At 37.9% G+C, this 21,698-nt stretch overlaps 1 protein-coding gene across 1 annotated transcript in view; it reads right to left on the bottom strand.

The window, feature by feature from the left end:
* Amfr (autocrine motility factor receptor) overlaps positions 1–21,698 on the bottom strand; it is a 50,183-nt gene that overhangs the window by 11,859 nt on the left and 16,626 nt on the right. The window contains exons 7-10 of the mRNA XM_047529901.1: positions 20,727–20,860; positions 19,906–20,016; positions 9,021–9,211; positions 7,059–7,162 (exon numbers count right to left, since the gene is read on the bottom strand). Coding sequence (XP_047385857.1) covers positions 7,059–7,162; positions 9,021–9,211; positions 19,906–20,016; positions 20,727–20,860 — 540 coding nt within the window. The remainder of the gene's footprint in view (positions 1–7,058; positions 7,163–9,020; positions 9,212–19,905; positions 20,017–20,726; positions 20,861–21,698) is intronic.

The following is a 21,698-nucleotide window of genomic DNA, read 5'->3' as shown; positions in this document are numbered from 1 at the left end:
GAAACACAGAGAAAGCCAGACAGTGGCATAGGTTGCAATCCCAGCTACTCAGAAGGCTGAGGCAGAAGGATCAGATGGTACGAGGCCAGTCTTGTGAGATCCTGCCTTAAAATAAAATATAAAAAGGGCAGGGAACATGGCTAAGTGGTAAAGGAACCCTGGGTTAAATCCCCAGTACCAGAGAGAGAGAGAGGGAGGGAGGGAGGGAGGAATGGAGGGAAAGAGAGGGAGAGGGAGAGAGAGACACGGTGGGGTGGGGGTTGGGGAATGTTGCTCAGTGGTAGAGCACATACTTAATATGCAAAAGGCCCTGGGTTTAATGGAGGGGGCGGAGAAGACAAAGTGAATCAAAAATAAGATCTAGCTGTATGCCATGTAAAATAAATTCATTTAAAATATAAACATACCAATGAAAGGAAATGAATGAAGAAAATATACCATGCTAATACTAATCAAAGTAAAGCAGGGTCAGCTATGGGAATTTCACAGAGCAGGTTTGGAAGCAAGAAAACTTACCAGGGATAAAGGGCATAATATAACGATAAAGGGACAGTTATCAAAGAAGACATATTCCTTAACATGTATACTAACTACATGAGACAAAAATTGTAAGGATTGCAAGGAGAAATAGATGATTCCATCAGAGCTGGAAACTGATTTCCTCTATCAGAAATGGATATATCCAGCAGGCAGAAAATCAGTAAGGACAGTTGAGCTCAAAAACACCATCAGTCAACCAGATATAATCAACAGCTACGCATGACTTGATCCCAGCTACAGCAGAATATACCTTCTCAAACTCACAGGCCATACATTCACCTAAACAGACCAACCATAAGGCATAACACATAGCTTAACGAATTTAAAAGAATGGAAATCATACAATATCTACTCTTAGACTACAACGGAATTAAACTAGAAATCAATAACAGAAAGAAAACTGGAAAATACCAAAATACATGAAGATTAAACCACTTCTAAATAATACATGAGTCAGAGAAGAAATCTCTTTAGAAATTTTTAAAATATTCTAAACTAAATGAAAACACAATTTGTTAAAATCTGTGAGAAGCGGAGAATGCATTTATTAAAATATTTTAAAACAAATTATCAAAATTTCTACCTTCAAAAACTAGGGGGGAAATAACAAAATCCAAACGAAGCACAAAAAGAAGAAATAAAAACAATGACAGCAAGCTGGGTGCAGAGGTTGCCACTCAGGGGGCTGAGGCAAGAGGATCCCAAATTCCAGGCCAGTCTTAGCAACTTAAGAGAGTCCTTAAGCAACTTAGCAAGACCTTGTCTCAAAATAAAAAGGGCTAAAGATGTGGCTCAGAGGTTAAGCACCCCTGGGTTCAATCCCAGTACAAAACAAAACTAGTGAGAGTAGACGTCAATGAAAGTGAAAATAAAGAAGTCAAAAGGCTGAGCCTAGCAACTTGGGAAGCTGGGGCAGAAATGCAAATTCAAGGCTAGTCTGGGAAACTTAGACACTGTCTCAAAATAAAATTTAAAAAAGGGCTAGAGATGTAGCTCAGGGGTGAAATACCCTGGACTCAATCCCCAGTACCAAAAACAAAATCAAAAACAAAAAACAAAAAACAAAACAAAACAAACAAATCAAATCAAAAGGAAGGCACAGAGGCACACACTTTTATCCCAGTCACTTGGGAGGCTAAGATGGGAGGATCACAATTCAAGTCCAGCCTTGACAATTTAGTGAGTCTCTGTCTCAAAATTAAAAAAAAAAAAAAAAAAAAAAAAAAAGATTTTTAAAAAGAACTAGAGATATAGCTCTGTGGTAAAACTGAGTTGGTTCAATCCCCAGTACCACAAAAAAAAAAAAAAAAAAAAAAAAAAAAATCAATAAACCAAAAGCTGGTTCTTTGAAAGATCAATAAAATCAATAAGCCTCTAAGTCAAGCTAAGAAAAAAAGAGGAACCAAATTACTAATACAGGGTGAATATGCCTTGGCCAAAATGTTTGGAACATTTTGAGATTTGGGGTTTTTATGATTTTAGAATATTTGCACATACATAATGAGACATCTTAGGGATGGGACCCAGCACATGAATTCATTTATGGTTCACATATACTTTATACACATAGCCTGAATATAGTTTTTTTTTTTTTTTTTTTTCAAAATTTTTTGTTGATGGACTGCATGCCTTTATTTATTTTTATGTGGTGCTAAGGATCAAACCCAGTGCCTCTGCCACTGAGCTATAGTCCCAGCCCCTGAATATTATTTTATACAATACTGTATCCATGCTATGACTGCCACATGAGGTCAAATGAGCTAAGCAAGCCTTCTGCTACTGAGCTATAGCCCCAGTCCCTGAATATTATTTTATACAATACTGTATCCATGCTATGACTGCCACATGAGGTCAAATGAGGAATTTTCTACTTGTGGGGCCATGTTGGTGCACAAAAAGTTTCAAATTTTGGCCACTTTGGATTTCGAGTTTTCGGATTAGGGATGTTCAACCTAATATCAGTACATCCACAAAAAAAGGAAAAAAAATTTAAAGAAATTATCTCTTTAGATTACTTTCTATAATTGCTAAAATGCATACAAGAAGTACACATTCTGAACAGGCCTACATCTACTAAAGAAACTGTTATGGTTTGGATATGAGGTGTCCCCGTAAAGCTCACCTGTGAGACAATTCAAGAAAGTTCAGAGGAGAAATGACTGGTCTTGTAGAGTCTTAACCGAATTAGCAAATAAATCCCTGATGGGATTAACTGAGTGGTAACTGGAGGCAGGTGGAGTGCCACTGGAGGAAGTGACTAATTGGGGTCGTGGCTACAGGGTGTATATTTTGTATCTGGAGAGTGGAGTCTCTCTTTGCTTCCTGATGATGTGAGCTTTGGAGCCCGCCTTCTACAGAGTAGGACCTCTGAAACCATAACCCCTCAAATAAACTTTTTCTCCTCTATAATTGTTCTGGTTAGATCTTTTACACAACAGCGAAACAGCTGACTAAAACAGAAACGGAATCAATAATTAATAACCTTCTGTAATGAAAGTCATCAGAACTAGATAACAAATTCTGCCAAAAATTTTTTTGTTTTGTTTTGTTTTTGCAGTACTGGTGATTAAATCTACCACATTACATACCTAGTCCTTTTTATTGTCTTGAGATAGGGTCATGATAAATTGCCGAGGTTGGCATCAAACTTGCCAGGATTAAAGGCACATGCCACCACATCTGGCTCCAAAAACATAAGGAAGAAATTGTACCAATTCTCTACAGTTTTTTCAGAGACTAAAAGCAGAGGGAGTAAGTCTATGAGGCCATATTAGCACAGCCCTAAACTAAAAGAAGACAGAGACACTATGAGAAAATACCAATATCTCTCATAAACAAAGATGCAAAAGTTCTCAACAAAAAATTAGCAAACTGAATCCAATGTATAAAAAAAGTCTGCACCACAATCAAGTGGGATTCATCCCAGATATGTAAGTCTGGTTCAATATTTGAATCAGTTAATATAACTCATCACATCAAAAGGCAGAAAAAGTTCTTGACAAATCTAATATCCATTCACAAAGGAAACTCTGAGGGCAATTTTTTCACCTTAATAAGGAATATCTACAAAAACCTATAAGCCTCATACTTAATGTTGGGAAACTGAAAGCTTTCCCCACTCAGATCAGGAATAAATAAAGGATATCCCCTGTAACCTGCTTTTCAATGTCATAATGGAAGTCCTAGCTAATGTAATAAGACGAGAAGAGTAAGTAAAAGTATAAAGACTGAGAAGAAGAAATTATAGAACTGTTATTTGCAGATGGCACAATTATCTACATAGAATATCTGAAAGAATTGACAAAGGAAAAAAAAAAAAAAACTTCCTGGAATTTATAAGCAATTATAGCAAGGTTTCAGGATACAAGATTAATATACAAAAGTCAGATATGGAACAAGAGGAATTTAAAATTAAAAACAATGCTATTTACATTAGCATCTTCCAAGATAAAATTATTAGGTGTTATGTAACAAAACATGTATAAGATCTAGACAAGAAAAACTGCAAAGTGCTAATCAATGAAATAAAAGAACAATGAAATAAAAGAAGAGATACTCCATATTCAAGGGTAGGAAGACTCAGTACTGTTGAGATGTCAGTTCTTCCCAACCTGAACTACAGAATCAATGTACTCCCAATCAAAATCCCAGCAAGTTATGTTGTGGGTACTGACAAATTGATTCTTGGTCATCTGGACAGGAAAAAGACCCAGGACAGCTGATACCAAGTTAAAGGAGAAGAAAAAGTAGGACCCGACTACTCAACTTGAACACTTACTATAAGGCTACAGAATTCAAGATGATATGGTATGTGTGAAAGAACAAATAATGGTACAGAACAGAGAGCCTAGAAATAAATCTACATAAATAAAGTCAACTACCTTTGGAAAAAAAGAGCAAAGGTGATACAACAGAGCAAAGACAGCTTTTTCAACAAATAATGCTAGAATAACTGGACATTCACAGGAAAAATGTGAACCTAGACACATACCTTGTACCCCACTCCCCAAAATATAAACCTAAAATGTACCAAAGACCTAAATGTAAAATGCAAAACTGTAATGTTCCTAAAAATAACATAGTTTTGGAGAAAAACTAGATGACCTTGGGTATGGCTACCATTTTTTAGTTACAACACCAAAGGTACAAGCCATGAAAGAAATAATAGATAAAATGGATTTCATTAGAATTAAAAAGTTCTGCCAAAGACAATGTCAAGAGAATAAGAAAACAAGCACAAATTGGGAGAAAATATTTGCAAAAGACATCTGATTAAAAATTGTTATTCAAAATACACAAAGAATATAACACTCAACAAGAACAGAACACAACCTGACTAAAAAAAGGGTCAAAGACCTTATCAGACACCCGACCAAAGAAGATATAAAATGGCAGATAAATATGAAAAGTTGCTCCACGTTGTATGTCATCAGGAAAACACAAATCAGAACAGTGGGGTACTTCTACACACCCAGGAGAGTAACCAAATCTGGAACACTGATAGCAAATGCTGACAAGAGTACGGAGCCACAGGAGCAGGATCTCACTGCCAGCAAGAACGGAGAAGGGTACAGTCACTTTGGAACAGTTTGGCATCTTCTAACAAAACTAAACATACTTTTACCATTGGATCAAGCAACCACCCTCTATGGTATTTATCCAAAGGGGCTAAAAACTTATGTCTATATAAAAACCCGCTGCACAAGGTGTTTATAGCAATTTATTTATAATTACCAAAACCTAGAAGCACCAAGGTGACTTTAGTTGAATGGATTAATGACTGACTGTACATCCAGATAATGGCATATTATTCAATGCTAAAAAGTGATGCGTTATCAATCTGTGAACAGATGAGGAGAACCTTAAATACAAACTACTAAGTGGAAGAAGCCAATCTGTAAAGTCCTCAAGACTGTTCCTCCGCAAGGCTTACCCATCTCACTACAAGGTACCACCACCTACTTGGTTACTAACCAAACCCAACACTTCCACTTTCCTCCTTCCACTTCCCCTAGTCACCACTCCCATGTGTAAATCAAGCAGCAAGAGCTGTCAGTTTATCTAAGAAAAGATCTTAAATCTGCTTTTCATCTTCATTGGTAGCACCCCTGTACAAGTTATCACAACAACCCCCTAATTGGTCTTGATACTTCCACTTTTGACCCTCTGTAATTCATTTTCCTCCTTGAGGCTAAATCATTTCTGCTAAATATCTTCTCAGTCCTGGGGAAGAAAGGGGTTACATAAAAAGCTCTGAACAGCCTTCTAATGTTTTCATCATAAATATCTAAACTTAACTGTGGCCTACAAAAGCCTCATGACCTGGCTCTGCAATCTCAATTTTCATCAGAACCTCAGTCTCCTAACTGCTCCACTCTAAGCACAGTGATCTCTCAGTTAATGCGCACTCCTCACCTTTGCCTACTGTTTCCACTGCCTGCTTCCCCCGATCTGCTGCCATCTTGTCCCTTATGTCTCAACTTAAGTATTATCTCCTCAGAGAGAACTTTGGCAATTGCCTCCTTCAAAACAGTCTTCACTCACCCACTGACAACACTGACTGCCTTACTGTCTCCAGAGCACTGATCACTACAACCAATTATCTTACTTTTTTGTGTTTATAATCTCCCCTACTAGAATTTACCCTTCTTGCAAGTGGAACACCTGTCGACTTTGGTGACACTGCAGGTGCTATGCTCAGCACAACCTGTTGCAAGGACAGGTTTTAGTACACATTATTTTGGTAAAGAAATTAAGACTAATAAACAAATGAACCAGTGACTTTCTGAAGTACTGGGCTCAGACCCTAATCCAAGCAGGCTAAGGTGGTTTGCATTTTCTTTTTTTTTTTTTTTTTTTTGGTACTGGGGACTGAACCCAGAGCTTCACACGTGCTAGGCAAGTGCCATAAGGTGGTTTGCATTTTTAGACTCCTGCACATACTCTAACAATGAATGCTAGACTTCAACAATAGTGACACACATTTCTCCACCATTCTAAAACAAATGCACAGCTTTGGAAAATACAAAGAAATGTGAAGCATCTGAACAATCTTCTTGAACCAGCAGTACACCTCATTATCAAAGACATGTACATCCATGTGTATGTGTACATACACACTTATTTTGGGAGTCGGGGGACAGGGTACAAAAAACATAGTTGGTAAGCCTCACACATTCTTAGTAAAAGGTTCATTGTGCCTATAATCCCAACAACTTGGGAAGCTGAGGCAGGAGGATTGCAAGTTCGAGCCTAGTCCTAGCAACTTATGGAGACCCTGTCTCAAAAAAAAAAGAACCCTGTCTCAAAAAAAAAAAGAACCGGGGGATGTAGTTCAGTGGCAAAATGCCCCTGGTTCAATCCCTAGTACCAAATAAATAAACAGATTCCCTGGGAATCTTGCTCTCCTACAAAGCAGAATAAGATCAACAAGGTCTCTATAAACTCTGCAAAAACATTCCAAAGCTTTTCCCTCCCCCGATTACCGGCTATCTTCTTAAAGCAGCTAGCAGTCCTACCATTGCATTCAGCTGAGAGTTGCTCGCCTGCGTGATGCCAAGAATGTTGGTGGTGTGCATTACTTCCACTGAAAAACTGGGCAGCCAGCTTGCAATCCGGGACCCTAAAACAAAGCAGAGTGCAACACAAGTTTTAAAGCACTGGGTCTTTTCCAGTGGTGTCTCCTCCAGGTGAGCGCTCCGTGACAGCTGGTACTCACTCAGGGCTGACTACACCAGGGCTTCTGGGCCAAGCATTTCACATGGATTAGTTCACTTAGTCCTCAGACTGCACTTCTCACTCTATTCATCAAAGACCCACTTGGTCTTTGGTGCCCAAGGCACTTAGAAGTTAATGAGAGCATTTTACTTTGTGTCCAAGATCGCAAAGTTTAATGAAAATGGCCAGGATGTGAAATAGGCAGACAGATTAAGAACCACTTACTAATCTTTCCTGCTTTCCAGTGGCCCTTGAACCATTCAACCCCCAATCCAATCTCTTGGCCTAGAATCCAAGGAAGGATTCCATAGCTGTACAGCTGCCACAACAGACGAGCTTCTTCCCCATATCCACACTTACTAATTATTATTTAGTATTACAAAATACTAACCATTTGAAGACATCATTTCACAATTACCTTCATGTTGCATTTTCTCCTTAATAATCTCATTTAAGAGGGCTTGTGAACTGACAGCAACAGGAAGGCCGCCATTTCTGTTATTTCCCTAATGAAAGGGAGCCCAGGATATGACACCATCCAGCAATGGCTATGAAACAACTCCGTTAGCAAGTTGTACTTGGATCTTTCCTTTTTTTGCAGTGCTGGGGATTGAACCCAGGGGTCTTGTGCTTGCGGGGCAGGCACTCTATCAACTGGGCTATATCCCCAGCCCAGCAAGCTGTACTTGTAAGGGTGCAACTTCATTCCTTCACAAAAGCAGTACTGAGGCACGGAATACAAAACCAACTTAAACAGACATCTCCAAGGTCTTGCCAAATAAAATGCACTCATTATAAAAACAGATACTTCATATAATTAACAGGGACAAAGTTGACTATCAATTTTGGCTATTTTTTTTTTTAGGGAAAATCATTCACAATAATGGCTTGCAGAGCCAGGATCCATCTCCAAGATCTGCTTTTTAGAAGTTTCTTAGAAGTTGTATCTAGTAGAGGCCTTAATTAACAGTGACCAAACCAGCCCTTGAAACCCCTCCAGCACCCAGGCCCAGCCAGTATCATCTACTCTTGGAGACTCAATTCCACTCTCCCTGAGCCTTTCAAGGATTGCACCCATGTGCCACCATGCCCACTATACTCCACCCTTGCAGATTCAAATCACAGATCCCAACAGGACCATCACCCCCAGCACAAACCCAGGGATGTCTGTTTTATATTAATATCAGTAATGTGAACTCAGAAGGTGGTCTCATAGCTGATGGAAATCAATGACAGCTCAATGTACATCAGTAAGGAAGGATGTTTGATGAGCCCCCGACATAGTGCCATTGCCTTAGAATTTTAAGCCTGGTTTTTATTACAACTCTTTTCAAGTGTTGGAAGCAGAATGTTCCTATTTTTTTTTTAAAGTAACAGTGTTCTAGCTCTGATTCTGCTTCCAGTTCTCACTGGAAATCTACTCTCTGATCCTTCATTATATGCTTAAGGAACATACTAATGCAAAAAAATTGTTAACAAAGGTTTACTTCTGAACTGGCTAAGTAAGTGGGTTCCTTGAAAGCGTGGTTGGTTCAATCTTGCTACCTCCCCCCCACTTCTACCCCACCAAGGATGACACAGAATCTAGCAAAATGCTTGGCACAGAAAAATTATTTAGTTTTCTCTCTCCATCCATCCATCCTCAACACTTTCAATTAAATTGAAAGAGTATATTAAACTGATCTGTACAGAGCAATTTTGAATTCAAATAGCATCCCCAAGGGGAAAAAACCCTACGAGCGTAGAGATTGAAACCAACTAACCATCAAAGTGAAAGAAGTGATTGTGTTGGTTTAAGCGAGGTCTGCCTTCAGTGGCTGCTACAGGAACCAAATTCTCATCCAAGTTCTCTCCTTGATGGTCTTCTCTGGCACGATTATTGTCAGCAATATTAAGAGACATTCTGCATGTTGGACAGGAGGTATCTTGTTCTAGCCAGGAACGAAGACAGGAACTACCAAAAAGTACAAAATAAGACAGGTAAACCCTCAGTTTTTCCCCTACCATATTTTGTGAGAATTCCCCAGAAGTACTTTGAATTATCAAATGCATTTCAATTTTATTCTCTATCATTAGCATAATCTAAAAGTTGAAAAACATTTGTGGACACTACTCTTTGCCCTACTTCGCTATTACATCTCTAGCATATCCTGCTGTGGACATTAATTCTTTACCATATTCTAAGCTCTACCTACCAAGTTCCTGGTGTTGACCCCTCTTCAATGAATCTTCACAACATGGTCTGCCATCTTCCTTTCCAACTCAATTTAGTTGCTTCACAATCCATGTTGTTGAAGTCCAACATCCTGGCCTCTTAAGTCCTTGAGTCATCTGCTTGTCATTTTTTCTTTCACTCTGCTTTGGCTATTCACCAATGTGGTCATAACCTTGGCCCTGTTTTCAAAATCTTGACTTTGGGGATCTCACTCACTCACTCACTAAAGCTCCTCTTCTTCCAGATCACTTGTGATAGGACCTGACTTGCTGAGACCACCCATCCAACTTCATTAGCATCAAGACCACCTCTCAGGTCTTTTCCTTGCTCATCCTCCTCCCCAGCTCATCTGTAGCCACATCCTTGCATTTAGCACCTCTGTCCCTGTCCTCTCCTCTTCACATTCTGCTTTTCCAGAAAGCCTGAAAGCTTCTTTCTCCCTCTCTCAGGAGATGATAATGCCCTAATTATAGCAAATACTCAATAAAATCTTATAGTGCCCATTAAAAAGAAAGATACTAGAATATGAAGTAGGAAATGTAAGATCTGGTCCCAGCTCAGCCACTCCCTTTGGTGTGACCCAGGCAAACCTTTCAACCTCTCTAGACTAGTCCTCTCCAGTGAGAAATGAGAAGGTCAGATGAAGTGCTCTTCAGTCCCTTCCTGTTTTATAGAATTTGTTCTCTAAAAGCTCAAATAGACATTGAACAAAAATGCTTTTTTCTCAAAAATATCTGTTATATATACACAAAATTACAAAGGATAAGCCTTACTATAATGTGATGATCCCCAGAGAAAACATATTTTTCATCATAACTATAATACTACTCCACTGAAGAACTATTCCTTCTCATTCTATATATGATACTTCGATGTAATTAAATATTCATTGGACTCTGAAATCCACCAAAAAATATCTTTTACAAGCAACAAATTATCTGACTATTTCTGCTGGAATGTAGGCAGTAGTTTTATCACAAATTAAAATTAAAATGAATTTGCCTAAGTCTGTCATCCCACCATCCTTCTCCCACTCAATGAAGGCCACGAGGGTGTCCCAACAGTAGTTTGTCATTCAACCAAAGGCAGCAAAGTGTTTTACAATTAAATTCTAATTTTAAACCACCATTGTTTCCTGGGTCAACCAATGACCTTCTTGGGTCAAATAAGAAATTACTTAGAAAATACTTTGAGACGAATGAAAACAAAAATGGAACATTCTAAAACTTTTGAGATATAGTGAAAACAATGCTCAATATTAATTCAATAGCTAAAAATGCTTAAAAAAAAAAAAAAGCTCTCAAATCAATAATCTAATGGAAACAAAAAAGAACAAAATAAACCCAAAGCTGACAGACGTACCTAGTGTAGTTAATTTGACAGAGAAAACAGAATGATGACTCACAAGGGCAGGGGGGCAGGTACATAGTTTCAATTTGGGAAGACGAGAAAGTTTTGGAGATGGATGGTTAGTGAAGTTTTGTATGATAATAAGATTGCACTTAGCGCCACTGAACTATACACATAAAATAGTTAAAATGATAAATTTTGTTATATATTTTGCCACAAAAATTACAATAATAATCACTAAAAAACAGAACAAAACCTATCACGATGAGGTATCACTTCACATCCATTAGGATGGTTATAATTAGAGAAATAACAAGCATTGGTGAGAATGTGAAAAACAGGAACCCCCATACATAGGTGGGGAAAATATAAATAGGTGTAGCTGCTGTGGAGAACAGCTTGGCAGCTTTTCAAGAAGGTAAGCGTAGGATTACAATGTGACCCAGCAATTTCACTCTAGGTATATACCAGAAAGAGTTGAAAACAGGTTCTCAAATGTTCATTGTAGCATTATTCACAAAATGGCCAAATGGTGGAAAGAAACCATCAGTGGCAATTGTTTATTACAGAATTATTTAAAGCTAACCATAAAAAGGGATGAAGTATTGCTACAACTTTAGTGACCTCAAAAGTGTTATGCTAAGGGAAAGAAGTCAGTTACTAAAGGCAACATACTACACTTTATATGAAATGTCCACAAGAGGAAAATCTATGAGGACAGAAAGCAGACTGGTGATCGGCAGTCAGGGGACAGGAAGGGAAGGACAGGGGATGGTTACCCTGGGAGTATGGGTGTTATTCTGAGGTGATGAGAAGTTCTGAACTTAGAAGAGGTGGTGGCACAATACCATGAATGCACTGAATAGCACTGAAATGAACACCCAAAAATGGCCGACTGCATGTTATCTGAACTGTACCTCCATCAAAGCAGCTGTAGTCCCAGCTGCTCAGGAGGTTGAAGCTGGAGGATCATTTGAACCCAGGAGTTCAAAGTCAGCTTGGGCAACACAGGTAAGACCTGTTCTCAAAAACCCAACAAAAAATTTCTTCTGGGCTTAAATACACTCTCACTCTTCACTACCAGTTTCAGAGCTCCTTTGGAACTATAAAGTTTCTGAGAAATATGTGCAAATTCTCAGGTCTTTCCAACCTCAATGAAGCCAACTATTCAGTAACTCTATGGTAACTGCACAAGTTGCAAAACTAAGAGAATCTTGACCCCTTTCTTTCTCTCTCCCTGACAGCCCATCTAGCCTGTGTCCTCCTGATCCTTCTCAGATGGGTCCTCAGTACTCCGACTGCACTTCTCACACTGAGTTCAAGCTCGCGATGTACCCTGAACCACCGCAGCAATCCTGAACTTGTCCCTGACCTCTTCAGGCTGCACATCTCATGCACCACCCCCAGTTAAAGTATTCAATGGCATCTGCCCCCCACTTCCAATGCCCCACCATTCCCTGCTTCTCTTGCCTCAGTGAATTCTCCTCCCTCTTTCACTCTGAGTTCCAGGTGCCAGGTTCTCTGAGTTCCTTCAACACACCACCTTCTCTACTGTTAGAGATGCTCTCTGACTCACGTCTCTCCCACCGAATCCAATTCCCAGACTTGACTGCTGCTCATCCTCAAAAGTTAGCCCTCCTGGTTTGAGTCAGATTCCTTTATTACTAGCTCCAAAGAACCATGTTCCTTTTCCACAGAGCACATGTGTCAATTTATATATTCACAACTATATCCAGTTAATTAATCCATGATTGTCTGCTCCATTAGACTGCAAGCTAACAAAAACAAAGACCATATCTGTCACTTCATTTTATCCCAGAGACCAACACAATACCCAGTACATAAAAAGCTGGTCACTACACTTATTGAGTAGGGTACTCCAGTTCCAAAGCTCTACTACTATTAAAAAGGAACATAAAAACTACTTGAAAATAGAAAACAAGGAAGATTAAAGATCAAAAATTTCAATCAGAAGGGACAAAGGAGGATATTTCATACTGCTTAAGGGAATTATACATCAACATAACATAACAACCATAAATATTTATGCCCCAAGCAATGGAGCATCTACACACATCAAACAAACCCTTCTCAACTTCAAGAATCAAACAGACCACAACACAATAACACTGGGCAACCTAACACACTACTGGATAGATCTCCCAAACAAACTAAACAAAGAAACTCTAGATCTAAATAATACAATCAATAATCTAGACTCCACAGACATATACAGAATATTTCATCCATCAATGAGTGAATACACTTTCTTCTCAGCAGCATATGGATCCTTCTCTAAAGTAGACCATATCGTATGCCATAAAGCAACACTTAGCAAATAAAAAAAAGTAGAGATAATACCCTGCTTCCTATCCAATGGAATAAAACTAGAAATCAGTGATAGAATAAATAGAAGCTACCAGACTAAAAAATACACTACTGAATGATGAATGAACAACAGAAGAAATCAGAGATGAAATAAAAAAATACTTAGAGGTAAATGAGAATAATGATATAACATATCAAAATCTCTGGCACACCATGAAGGCATTTAAAGAATTAAAAGTCAACAAAAGACCTAACATTACAACTCAAGAGTCCTAAAAAAGAAGAAAAAATCAATACCAAAAGCAGCAGAAGGCCAGGGAGATAGCTAAGTCGGTAGAGTGCTTGCCTTGTAAGCACAAGGCCCTGGGTTTGATCCCCAGCATCCAAAACAAAAAACAAAAAAAAAGTAGTAGAAGACAGGGAATAATCAAAATCAGAGCTAAAATCAATGAAATTGAAACAAACAAATGAAAAAATTAACAAAGCAAAAAGTTGGTTCTTTGAAAAAATAAATAACACTGATAAACCCTAGCCATACTAATGAAAAAAGAAAACTCAAATTACTAAAATACATGATGAAAAAGGAAATATCACAACAGACACATCTGAAACACAGAAGATAATTAGAAACTATTTTGAAAATTTATACTCCATAAAATAGAAAACCTTGAAGACATCGACAAATTTCTAGACACATAAACTACCCAAACTGAATCAGGAGGACATACACAATTTAAACAGCTCAACTTCAAGCAATGAAATAGAAGAAGCCATCAAAAGCCTACAAAACAAGAAAACCCTGGGTCTCAATCAAGTTCTAAAAGACCTTCAAAAAAAAAAACTAATACCAATACTCCTCAAAGTATTCCAGGAAATAGAAAAGGAGGGAACCCTTCCAAACTCATTCTATGAAGCAAGTATCACTCTGACACCAAAACCAGACAAAGACATATGGAGGAAAGAAAAGTCCAGACCAGTATCCCTGATGAACACAGATGCAAAAATCCTTAACAAAATACTGGCAAATCACATACAAAAACATAATAAAAAGATAGTGCACCATAATCAAGTGTGGTTCATCCCAGGGATGTAAGGTTGGTTCAACATCTGGAAATCAATAAATGTACTTCATCACATTAATAGACTTAAAGTTAAGAATCATGATCATTTCAATAGATTCAGAAAAAGCATTTCATAAAATACAGCACGCCTTCACGCTCAAAGCACTAGAAAAAATAGGGATAGTAGGAACATAGCTCAACACTGCAAAGACATCTATACTAAGCCCAAGGCCAACAACATTCTAAATGGAGAAAAACTGAAAGCATTCCCTCTAAAAACTGGAACAAGACAGGGATGCCCCTCTTTCACCACTTTCATTCAACATCATCCTTGAAACTCTAGCCAGAGCAATTAGACAGATAAAAAAAAAAATTAAAGGATAAGACCAGAAAAAGAAGAACTCAAACTATCACTGTTTGTCAATGACATGATTCTATATTTAGAGGATCCAAAAAATTCCACCGGAAAACTTCTAAAACTCATAAGTGAATTCAGCAAAGTAGCAGGTGATAAAATCAATACCCATAAATCAAACATGTTCCTACACATCAGTGACAAATTTACTGAAAGAGAAATTAGGAAAACAACCCCATTCACATTAGTTTAAAAAAAATAATAATATGGAAATCAATCTAACAAAAGAGGTAAAAGACCTCTACAAAGAAAACTACAGAATACTGAATAAAGAAATTGAAGAAGACCTAAGAAGATGGAAAAACCTCCCATACTCCTGGATAGGCAGAATTAATATTGTCAAAATAACCATACTACCCAAAGCGCTATACAGAGTCAATGTAATTCCAATTAAAATCCCTACGACATTCTTCACGGAACTAGAAAAAGCAATCATGAAATTCATTTGGAAAAATAAAAAACCCAGAATAGCCATAATAATTCTTACTAAAGTGAAGCAGGAGGCATCACAATACCAGACCTTAAACTATACTACAGAGCCATAGTAACAAAAATGGCACCAAAACAGACACGTAAACCAATGGTACAAAATAGAAGACACAGAGACAAACCCACATAAATACGGTTATCTCATACTAGACAAAGGTGCTAATAATATACATTGGAGAAGACAGTCTGTTCAATAAGTGATGCTGGGAAAATTGGAAATCCACATGTAATGAAATAAAATTAAACCCCTATCCTCACCCTGCATGAAATTCAACTCAAAGTGGACCAAAGACCCACATGTAAGAAAATGAAATTAAACTCCTATCCCTCACCCTTCATGAAACTCAACTCAAAGTGGATCAAAGACTTATGCATTAGACCAGAGACCCTGTGCCTAACAGAAGAAAGTAGGCCCAAATCTTCACCATGTCAGCTTAGGATCTGACTTCCTTTAACAAAACTCCCAAAGCGCAAGAAGTAAAATCAAGAATCAATAAATGGCTGGGGCTGGGGAGATAGCTCAGTTGGCAAAGTGCTTGCCTTACAAGCACAGGGCCCTGGGTTTGATCCCCAGCACCACAAAAAAAAAAAAAAAAAAAAAAAAAAAAAATCAATAAATGGGATTGATTCAAACTAAAAAGCTTCTTCTCAGCAAAGGAAACAATCAATAATGTGAAGAAAGCCTACAGAATGGGAGAAAATCTTTACCACATGCACCTCATATAGAGCATTAATCTCCATGATACATAAAGAACTCAAAAAACTTCACACACACAAAAAAACCCAATCAATAAATGGGTCAAAGAACTGAACAGATACTTCACAGAAGAAATACAATTGATCAACAAATAATTTAAGAAAAAATGTACAATATCTTTAGTGATTAGAAAAATGCAAATCAAAACTACTCTAAGATTTCATCTCACTCCAGTCAGAATGGCAATTATCAAGGATACAAACAACAATAAATGTTGGCAAGCATGTGGGGAAAAAGGTACATTGCTCGTGGGAATGCATAATGATGGAACCACTCTAGAAAGCAGTATGGCAATTCCTCAGAAAACTTGGAATGGAACCACCATTTGACCCAGTTATCCTACTTCTTGGTTTATACCCAAAGGACTTAGAATCAGCATATTACAGTGATTGAGCCACATCAATGTTAACAGCAGCTCAATTCACAATAGCTACACTATGGAACCAACCTAGGTGCCCTTCCACAGATCAATGGATTTAAAAAAATGTATACCATGAAATATTACTCAGTCTTTAAGAAAAATAAAATAATGGCATTTGCTGGTAAATGGATGGAGCTGGAGAATATTATGCTAAGTGAAATAAGTCAATCCCAAAAAACCAAAAGCTGAATGTTTTTTCTGACATATGGATGCTAACTCACAGTGGTAGGGGGGAGCTAGGGAAGAACAGAGATACTTTAGATTAGGTAGAGGGGATTAAAGAGAGGGGAATGGGTATGGGGATAGGAAGGATAGTAGAATGAATCAGACATTATTACCCTATGTACTTATATAACTATATGATTGGTAAGATTCTACATCATGTATAACCAGAAGAATGAGAAATTATACTCTATCATATATGATGTATCAAAGTGCATTCTACTGTCATACATAACTAATTAAAACAAATTAAAAAAATTTAAAAAATTTAAAGCACTCTGAAAAAAAGAGACAAAAAATTTCTCAATATGCAAAACTGATTGTAAAGGGCCTAAAGATACCTCAAGACCCACTACCAATATCAAAGCAGCAAATCCATCGACAAAGCCCTGCTAGAGATCTCTAAAAGTGAGTAACAGATCTATTTCAATCTCGCAGGTTTACAGAAGAGCCTATTTTGCAACCCTCACTAACAGTCACAGTTCTGCAGGTCATTAGTGGTCCTGGTCTGGTCCCCATCTCAGCTCATTTCTCTGGGGTGCATTTTATGCTACTTTAGGACATATGCAAAATATAAAAATATATACTCTTTCCCCTCAGTTAAGAAATAAGCTGAAATCACATACAAAAATATACTAAAAAGACAGTGCACCATGATCAAGTGGGTTTTATCCCAGGGATGCAAGGTTGGTTCAACATCAGGAAATCAATAAATGTAATTCACCATATCAACAGACTTAAAGTCTTGAATCACATGATTATTTCGATAGATGCAGAAAAAGCATTTGATAAAACATAGCACCCCTTCATGCTCAAAACACTAGAAAAAATAGGGATAGTGGGAACATTCCTTAACATTTTAAAGGTCATCTATGCTAAGCCCATGGCCAATATTATTCTAAATGGTGAAAAACTGAAAGCATTCCCTCTAAAAACTGGAACAAGGCAGGGATGCCCTCTTTCACCACTTCTATTCAACATTGTCCTTGAAACTCTATTTCAAGAGTTTTATTATCAGAGCAATTAGACAGACCAAGGAAATTAAAGGGATATGAATAGGAAAAGAAGAACTCAGACTATCCCTATTTGCTGATGACATGATTATATATTTAGAGGAACCGGGAAATTCCACCAGAAAACTTTTAGAACTCATAAGTGAATTCAGTAAAGTAGCAGGATATAAGATCAATGCTTATAAATCTAATGCATTTTTATACATAAGTGATGAATCCTCAGAAAGAGAAGTTAGGAAAACTACCCCATTCACAATAGCCTTGAAAAAAAGTAAAATACTTGGGAATCAACCTAACAAAAGAGATGAAAGACTTCTACAATGAAAACTATAGAACACTAAAGAAAGAAATTAAAGAAAACCTTAGAAGATGGAAAGATCTCCCATGTTCTTGGATAGGCAGAATTAATATTGTCAAAATGGCCATACTACCAAAAGTGCTATACAGATTCAATGCAATTCCAATTAAAATCCCAATTACATACCTCACAGAAATAGAGCAAGCAATCATGAAATTCATTTGGAAGAATAAGAGACCCAGAATAGCTAAAGCAATCCTTAGCAGGAAGAGTGAAGCAGGGGGTATCACAATACCAGAACTTCAACTATACTACAAAGCAATAGTAACAAAAACGGCATGGTATTGGTACCAAAATAGACAGGTAGATCAATGGTACAGAATAGAAGACACAGACACAAACTCAAATAAATACAATTTTCTCATACTAGACAAAGGTGCCAAAAATATGCAATGGAGAAAGATAGCCTCTTCAACAAATGGTGCTGGGAAAACTGGAAATCCATATGCAGCAGAATGAAACTAAACCCCTATCTCTCACCCTGCACAAAACTCAATTCAAACTGGATCAAGGACCTTGGAATCAGACCAGAGATCCTGCACCTTATAGAAGAAAAAGTAGGTCCAAATCTTCAACATGTCAGCTTAGGATCAGACTTCCTTAACAGAACTCCCAAAACATAAGAAATAAAAGCAAGAATCAATAACTGGGATAGATTCAAACTAAAAAGCTTTCTCTCAGCAAAGGAAACTATCAGCAATGTGAAGAGAAAGCCTACAGAGTGGGAGAAAATCTTTGCTACTCATACTTCAGATAGAGCACTAATTTCCAGAATATATACAGAACTCAAAAAAACTCTACACCAAGAATACAAATAACCCAATCAACAAATGGGTTAAGAAAATGAACAGACACTTCACAGAAGATCTACAAGCAATCAACAGATATATGAAAAAATGTTCAACATCTCTAGTAATAAGAGAAATGCAAATCAAAACTACCTTAAGATTCCATCTCACCCCAATTAGAATGGCGATTATCAAGAATACAAGCAACAGTAGGTGTTGGCGAGGATGTGGGGAAAAAGGTACACTCATACATTGCTGGTGGGGGTGCAAATTAGTGCAGCACTCTGGAAAGGAGTGTGGAGATTCCTTAGAAAACTTGGAATGGAACCACCATTTGACCCAGCTACCCCACTCCTTGGCCTATACCCAAAGGACTTAAAATCAGCACATTACAGTGATGCAGCCACATCAATGTTCAGAGCTGCTCAATGCACAATAGCTAGATTGTGGAACCAACCTAGATGCCCTTCAATTGATCAATGGATAATGTAACTGTGGTGTATATATACAATGGAATATTACTCAGCCATAAAGAAGAATAAAATCAAGGCATTTGCAGACAAATGGATGAAACTGGAGAATAATCAAGCTAAGTGAGATAAGCCAATCTCAAAAAAACCAAGGATGAATGATCTCGCTGGTAAGTGGATGATGATACATAATGCGGGGTGGGAGGGAGGCAAGAATGGAGGAAGGAGGGACTGTATAGAGGGAAAAGAGGGGTGGGAGCGGTAGGGGGGGAGGAAATAAATAACAGAATGAATCAAAAACTATTACCCTATGTAAATGTATGATTACACAAATGGTATGCCTCTACTTCATGTACAAACAGAGAAACAAGATGTACCCCATTTGGGAAAAAAAAAAAAAAAAAGAAAGAAAGAAGCTGTTTGAAAACAAGGCTCCCCTTGCCCAATCTTTTCTTCTTTATCTTACAGGTATACTTCTTCTAACCCAGAGCTTACACAGCAAAAAATATATGAAGATATTAAACTATCTAGAAATTAAGATGGCAAAATATGGGTGAAGTACAGTTGTAGGGGACACAAGGAAGAGGCTGAGAGACAAATGACCCCCAAAGACTCCATATAACATCAGTATCAGCCACATGGCCAGTGTGAGGTAATATCCCTGCTTCTCTGCTGGGATTATCCTTGAGCCCAGGGACAAAAAGCATCCTCAAGTCCTGGGCATAACACCAATACCAAGAGCCCCTTAATGAAGCCCCTACTTGTGGAAAAGATGTCCGCAGGGCAGTTTCCTTGCAGCCTGCATGGAGTCCCAGCAGATTGCACAGTCGTCATTGTTGACAGCAAGTTCCTCTGGAGTTGCAACTGCAAACCTATAAGAACGAAAGAGACCCTATGGGAACTGCTGTCAGGTTCACACACACACAACAGTGTACAGCACTTTGCAGACTTCATCTTTACAATGGCACAATTACAGAGGATCAGTAAAAAAAAAAAACTGGTTCATCCTCACAGGCCTTCAAAGAGTAGTTGTTCTAATAACGGCTCTTGTTAATGATCCCTTCAGGACACATTCCTGGGCAAATGAGAGAAATAAGAGCCCAGAGACCCAAACTATTCCTCAGAAACAAAAAGGATGACCATTATTAGTCTTGTACCTTCATACTTTTTTTAAACTCAGGCTAGGAGTAATTTCTTCAATGTGTGTGAGGGTGTGTGTGTAAACCCACCTTCACAAAATAAAGAGGGCAGAGAAGCTTCCATTTAATACCGATGACAATAAAATAATGATGTAATAATATGAACCTAATATCTCATGGAATCCTCCTAACAACTCTAGAAAGAAAATTCTGCTATCCTCTATCTTAGGGATGAAGTATCTGGGGCACAGGGAGTTAGTAAACTGCCCCAAATCACCCAGGAGCTAAGTGGGACCCACATGAAGGCAGTCTGACTCCAGAGCCTAACACTCTGCATCATTCAGTAAGCAGTTTATAACAGCAAGTTCCGACAGTCTAGGACTTATTATTCTTACAGAGCTAAAATGAGCAGACTTGGACAACATCAATTTGCACTTACTTACCTGGCTTCCATGTTTCCAACCACACGCAAATAGTTCTTGTGCCGACGGATTCGACGCTGTACCTCATGAAACAGGTAACGCAGTTGCATAAAGATGACCAGGCTGGCCATGGATAACCAGATGTTGCCAAATAACTTAAACAGAGAGGGAACAATAAAATGCACAATAAAAATGCACATGAAGGGTTGGAGATATAGCTCAGTTCATAGAGTGCTTGCCTGTCAAGCACAAGGCGCTGGGTTCAATCCCCAGCACCGCAAAAAAAAAAAAAAAAAAAGCACAAGAAGTTGCTATTGATGAAGGTGCAGTGTGCAACAGAAACCCTCAATGATTAGTGAAGGTGAACTGGAACAACCTTTCAGGAAGTTATTGCATGTATCTATTTCGTTACCCTAAACAACGTACATGCCCTTCTGCCAGCAATCTTTTCTGAGCAACTAATCAGAAACTTAAAAGCTTTATGCAAAAAGATGTCTATCCATAAAAGTATTTTAAAAATGTGAAAATGGACAAAATGCCCAGCAGGGGAACAGTTAGGCTGTAAGTTCATACAATGCAATATTATATAGTCACTAACTTTGTTTATTATAATAAACAATTACATAATAATAGTTTGAAACATCAATTACTTGGTAAAATAACATTTGTTGACAAAAAAAAAAAAAACAGGATATACCTTGAAGAAACTAATATATGTGATTTTTTAAAAATTATGCAAGGTTGTAAAATAGCAAACAACAAAAACAATCTAAATAGCCCATTATGGAGTTTGGATGATTAAAATTGATAAACCTATATGATGAAATTTTATCCTGAAGGTATTAAAATGGTTTAGAATGATTGTTCCCGGCACAGGAAAACATGCATAATATATCAGTTTACCAAAACTAAACTCTCTCAGTGACACAGTGCTTGCCTAGCATGCATCAGACCCTGGGCTCCATCCCAGCACAACCATCCCATTGATAAAAC

This window comes from Sciurus carolinensis, chromosome 16, assembly GCF_902686445.1.
Source record: "Sciurus carolinensis chromosome 16, mSciCar1.2, whole genome shotgun sequence".
NCBI classification, from domain to species: Eukaryota; Metazoa; Chordata; class Mammalia; order Rodentia; family Sciuridae; genus Sciurus; species Sciurus carolinensis.
Note: the sequence above shows the minus strand (reverse complement) of the source record. Positions and strands in the feature narration are given on the sequence as shown.